At 48.2% G+C, this 6,000-nt stretch overlaps 1 protein-coding gene across 2 annotated transcripts in view; it reads right to left on the minus strand.

Moving 5' to 3' along the window:
* LOC131202149 (NADH-cytochrome b5 reductase 3) overlaps positions 1–2,768 on the minus strand; it is a 40,763-nt gene extending 37,995 nt beyond the window's left edge. The window contains exon 1 of one of the 2 annotated variants that reach the window (XM_058190815.1): positions 2,581–2,758. In XM_058190815.1, the coding sequence (XP_058046798.1) occupies positions 2,581–2,601 (21 nt within the window). In that variant the 5' untranslated portion in view covers positions 2,602–2,758. Of the gene's footprint in view, positions 1–2,580 lie in introns of both variants that reach the window. The other variant, XM_058190816.1, reaches the window with a different exon arrangement.
* Between the last annotated feature and the right edge of the window lie 3,232 nt (positions 2,769–6,000).

The following is a 6,000-nucleotide window of genomic DNA, read 5'->3' on the forward strand; positions in this document are numbered from 1 at the left end:
CCCGGCCGTCAGCGGAGGAGTGGGACACGACAGGAAGGAAGGAAGGAAAGATAAGGGGGAGGGAGGGAGGGCAAGGGGAATAGAAGGAAAGGAAGGAAAAGGGAAGCACAGGAAGAAGAAGGGAAAAGAAGGAGAAAGGCAGGCAGGGAGGAGAGGAGGAGAAGAGGAAGGAGTAGGGAAGCAGAGGGAAAAAGAAACGAGAGGGAGGGGAGGAGAAAAGGAGGAAAGAAGGAGAAGGGAAAGAAAAGAAAAGAAAGGAAGAAAGGGGAGAAGGAGAAGAAGGGAAAAGAAAGGGGCAGGCAAGTAGGAGAGGAGAAGGAAGGAGGGAGGAAAGAAGGAAGGAAGTTGAGGAGAAGGAGAAAGGAGTAGGAAGCAGAGGAAAAAAGAAACGAGAGGGAGGGGAGGAGAAAAGGAGGAAAGAAGGAGAAGGGAAAGAAAAGAAAGGAAGGAAGGGGAATAGGAGAAGAAGGGAAAAGAAGGAGGCAGGCAAGAAGGAGAGGAGAAGGGGAAGGGAGAAGGAAGAGAAGTAGAAGGAAGGAGTAGGGAAGCAGAGGGGAAAAGAAAGAAAAGAGAGAGGGAGGAAGGGAGGAAGAAAGGAAGGAAGGAGGAGGAGAAGGAAGGAAGGAGAAGGAAAGAAAGAAAGAAAGAAGGAAGGAAGGAGTAGGAGAAGAAGGAAAAGAAGGGGCAGGCAAGTAGGAGAGGAGAAGGAAGGAGGGAGGAAAGAAGGAAGGAAGTTGAGGAGAAGGAGAAAGGAGTAGGAAGCAGAGGAAAAAGAAACGAGAGGGAGGGAGGAGAAAGGAGGAAAGAAGGAGAAGGAAAGAAAGAAGGAAGGAAGGAATAGGAGAAGAAGGAAAGAAAAGAGAGAGGAGGGAGGAGAGAGAGAGGAGGAAGGAAGGAGGGAGGAGGAGGAGGAAGAAGGAGAAGGAAAGAGAAGGGAGGCAGAGGAAGGAAGGAAAAAGAAAAATGAGAGAGAGAGGAGGAAGGAGGAAGAAAGGAAGGGGAAGGGAGGGAGAGAAAGCAACGGGAAGAGAAGAAGGAAGGAAAGAGAAGGGGAGCAGGGGAAGACGGGAAAAGAAGGAGTAAGGCAGGCAGGAAGGAGAGGAGAACAAGGAAGGAAGAAGAAAGGAAGAGGAGAAGGAAGGAGTAGGGAAGCAGAGGGAAAAAAGAAAAAAATGAGAGAGAGAGGGAGGGAGGGAGAGAGAGAAAGGGGTGGAGAAAATGAGAAAGGAAGGAAGGAAGGAGTAAAAGACAGAAAGAGCGAGAGTCTGAAAGAAGAGAAGGGAGGGAAGGAAGGAAAAAAAGAAAGAAAGGAAAGAGCAAAATACAGAAAGAGCGAGAGTCTGAAAGAAGAGAAGGAAGGAAGGAAGGAAGGAAGGAGTAAAAGACAGAAAGAGCGAGAGTCTGAAAGAAGAGAAGGGAGGGAAAGAAGGAAGGGAAAAAAGAAGGGGGACCTTCTCCAACCGGGTGCCCCTCTTTTGGGGCCGGGCAAGGGGACCCCCGGGGTACAGTTTTTTTTTGGGGGGGGAAGAGCAGCTTGTACCTCCCCCCCTCCGAGAGAGAGAGAGAGAGAGAGAGAGAGAGAGAGAGAGAGAGGGAGGGAGAGAGAGAAAGGGGTGGAGAAAATGAGGGAAGGAAGGAAGGAGCAAAATACAGAAAGAGTGATAGTCTGAAAGAAGAGAAGGAAGGAAGGAAGGAAGGAGTAAAAGACAGAAAAAGAGCCAGAGTCTGAAAGAAGAGAAGGGAGGGAAGGAAGGAAGGAAGGAAGGGAAAAAAGAAGGGGGACTTCCTCCAACCGGGCGCCCCTCTTTTGGGGCCGGGCAAGGGGACCCCCGGGGTACATTTTTTTTGGGGGGGAGGAAAGAGCGGCTTGCACCCCACCTCCGCGAGAGAGAGAGAGAGAGAGGGAGAGAGAGAGAGAGAGAAAGGGGTGGAGAAAATGAGGGAAGGAAGGAAGGAGCAAAATACAGAAAGAGTGATAGTCTGAAAGAAGAGAAGGAAGGAAGGAAGGAAGGAAGGAAGGAGTAAAAGACAGAAAAAGAGCGAGAGTCTGAAAGAAGAGAAGGGAGGGAAGGAAGGAAGGGAAAAAAGAAGGGGGACCTCCTCCAACCGGGCGCCCCTCTTTGGGGCCGGGCAAGGGACCTCCGGGGTACATTTTTTGGGGGGGGGGAAGGAGAGGAAAGAGCGGCTTGCACCTCCCCCCTCCGAGAGAGAGAGAGAGAGGGGGGGGTGGAGAAAATGAGGGAAGGAAGGAAGGAGTAAAAGACAGAAGGAGTGAGAGTCTGAAAGAAGAGAAGGGAGGGAAAGAAGGAAGGGAAAAAAGAAGGGGGACCTCCTCCAACGGGGGTCCCCTCTTTTGGGGCCGGGCAAGGGGACCTCCGGGGTACATTTTTTGGGGGGGGGAGGAGAGGAAAGAGCGGCTTGCACCCCCCCGCCCCCTCCGCGAGAGAGAGCCAGAGCCGGGCGTGTGGTTGAGCGGGGCGTCCCCTCCGCCTCCCAGCCGCGCCCGGGGAGAAGCCGAAGCAGCCGAAGGAGGAGAAGGAGAAGAAGCGGAGCCGGGCAGCCCCTTTCCGCCAGACTCACCGTGCTCAGGGCCGCCCCCATGGCTCCCTCCGGCCAAGCAGTCCCGTCCCTTCCCTTCCTTTCTTTTCCCTGCGCTCCGCTGGCTCTGAGCGCGGCGAGGAGGCTGCGCGAAGGCGGGCAAGGCAGGAGCCGCACCTCCCGGCTCTCGTCTCGGGGCTTCTGGGAGGATGGAGCGCTGGGTTTTTTGGTTTTTTTTCCCCCCCCCGGAGGAGGAGCCGGAGGAGGGGCGGCCGAGGCCGATGGGAGTTGTAGTCCCTACTCCGCATCCTCCTCCCCTTTTGCACGGGGAAGGAGGAGGAGGAGGAAGGGCACCGGTACCCAAGGCGGGCATCCCCGGGAGGTGGTCCCCACGCGCGGCTCTCTCCGTCGCCTTTTCCTCCCTCCCGCAGAACCAGCCGGATCTTCTGCAGGTGTGGAGAGATAAGAGGCCGTTGGGTGGCAGCACAAAACACACAAACACACACACACAAACACACAGGCAAAGAGAAAGGCACCTAGAAATATGAAAATGTGCAGAGAGACACAAATACACACACACAAAAACACACACACACACACACACACACACACAGAGAAAGGCACCTAGAAATATGAAAATGTGCAGAGAGACACAAATAAACACACACAAAAACACACACACACACACACACACAGAGAGAGAAAGGCACCTAGAAATATGAAAATGTGCAGAGAGACACAAATACACACACACAAAAAGACACACACGCGCAAAGAGAAAGGCACCTAGAAATATGAAAATGTGCAGAGAGACACAAATACACACACACAAAAACACACACACACACAGAGAAAGGCACCTAGAAATATGAAAATGTGCAGAGACACGAATACACACACACAAAGAGAAAGGCGCGGGCACAAATAGAAATATGAAAATGTGCAGAGACACACAAATACACACACACACACACCAACACAAAGAAAGAGAAAGGCGCGGGCACAAATAGAAATATGAAAATGTGCAGACAGACACAAATACACACACACAAAAACACACACACACACACAGAGAGAAAGGCACCTAGAAATATGAAAATGTGCAGAGACACAAATACACACACACACAAACACATACACACAGAGAGAAAGGCGCGGGCACAAATAGAAATATGGAAATGTGCAGAGAGACACATAAAGAGCTCCTTTTAATTGTATCCACTTTATGTATTCAGTTCATGCTTATACTTATATATATATTATCTCGTACGTACTCCACAAAATAAATAAATAAAATAAATTATAAAAGGCACACACACTCCGAGAGACACAGACAGAGTAACGAGCGGATAAAGGTGCAAATGTAAAAAATACGCACGCGCGCGCACACACACACACACACACACACACACACACACACACACACACACACACACACACACACAGGCTCGCGCGCGCGCGCGCAAAGAGAAACGAGCGTGCTCGCATAGAAATATGAAAATGGGTAGAGAGACACAACGGCACACAAAGACACACTCAGAGACACACACAGAAACGCGCGGGCGTTTTACGTACAAATATAAAAATATGTAAGGAGACACAAATACACACACACACAGAGCGAGAAAACCGCGGGCGCACGTTGAAATATGAAAATGTGCAGAGAGACACAAATAGCCATAGAGATACACACACCGACAGACACACACAGAAACGCTTGGGCGCACGTACAAACACACACACACACACACACACAAGCACGCATGCAACAGAGACGCGGATCGCCCCCTCGGGGCTCCTGCGTTTTGTTTGCAGCTCAGATTTGGGATCGGGCTGCATCAACCCTGTTTCCCTTCCCTCGCTTGTCTGAACAGAAGGTGGAGTTCATTCAGGACTGCCTCCACTTTCACTTTCACTTTCACTTTCTCTCTCTCTCTGATGTCTAGTCTAGCCAATAACTCTGCAGGTTATTCTAAGAGGTCCAAAGTAACAGGTTCGTCCCCCAATTCCGGTCTTAGCCTGGCCAATGAAGGCTACCAGGCAGGAGGTGCAGGACTGGTTTCCTTTCACCTCCAGCAAAAAGGGGTCCCAGTTAGCAAAATGCCAGGATCCAGAACCAAGGATTCAACAAGCTTTTTAGACACTTTTTCAAGGCAGGATAAAGAAATGTTTGTTTGCTAGGCTTTTTGAAAGTTATCGAAAGGGGCCTCTACTTACTGACTCCAAGCCATCCCTATTTCAAAGTCTGAACTCATAAACACTTCAAAAATTATCTAACAGGTATTCTGTTGGCTCTAAAGGTAAAGGTAAAGGTTCCCCTCGCACATATGTGCTAGACGTTCCCGACTCTAGGGGGCAGTGCTCATCTCCGTTTCAAAGCCGAAGAGCTAGCACTGTCCGAAGACTTCTCCATGGTCATGTGACCACAATGACTCAACGCCAAAGGCGCACGGAACGCTGTTCTCTTCCCACCAAAGGTGGTCCCTATTTTTCTACTTGCATTCTTTACCTGCTTTCGAACTGCTAGGTTGGCAGAAGCTGGGACAAGTCATGGGAGCTCACCCCGTTGCGCGGGGCTAGGGATTCGAACCGCTGAAGTGCCGACCTTTCGATTGACAAGCTCAGCGTCTTAGCCACTGAGCTACTACGTCCCTGTTCTGTTGGCTCTACTTCAACCCTATTCCTAACATTTTTCCTCTGGAAATCCATTCCTACGCCCACCCCATTGGAAGGGTGTTTATCCCAAATGGCATAGCTAAAAATCTGTAGAGACACTCAGCCATCCAGGCTCATGGTTGTCCCAAAGGTGCTTTTTCAGGAGGCAACTGGACTTCCTTGTATTTCTTTTGAATAGGTTTCACTTCTCATTCCAGAAGCTTCTTCAGCTCTGACTGGATGACGGGAAAGGGAAAGATTCATATTCTTTGGAGACCGTTGGTCATTTGCACCCTCTTAGAGAGTCTGCAATTTGGGTCTCTAAAAGGATGCAAATGACCAACTGTATAATAATAATAATAATAATAATAATAATAATAATAATAATAATAATAATAATAATAATAATAATAATAATATTAATAATAATAATAATAATAATAATATAACAACAACAACAACAACAACAACTAATAATAATAATAATAATAATAATAATAATAATAATAATAATAATAATAATAATAATAATAATAATAATAATAATAATAATATTTTAATTTATAGACCGCCCTTCTCCCGAAGGACTCAGGGCGGTTTACAGCCACTATAAAAACAAAAAACAACACATACAATGCTAAAAACAACCCTTAAAAAACTTATTCAAATGGCCAATTTAAAATCAACCCTATAAAATTAAGAATTTAAAACCCATATTTAAAAATTCAAGCCAGTCCAGCAAGACGAAATAGATAGGTTTTAAGTTCGCGGCGAAAGGTCCTGAGGTCAGGTAGTTGTCGAAGTCCA

This window comes from Ahaetulla prasina, chromosome 7, assembly GCF_028640845.1.
Source record: "Ahaetulla prasina isolate Xishuangbanna chromosome 7, ASM2864084v1, whole genome shotgun sequence".
Taxonomy (NCBI): Eukaryota; Metazoa; Chordata; class Lepidosauria; order Squamata; family Colubridae; genus Ahaetulla; species Ahaetulla prasina.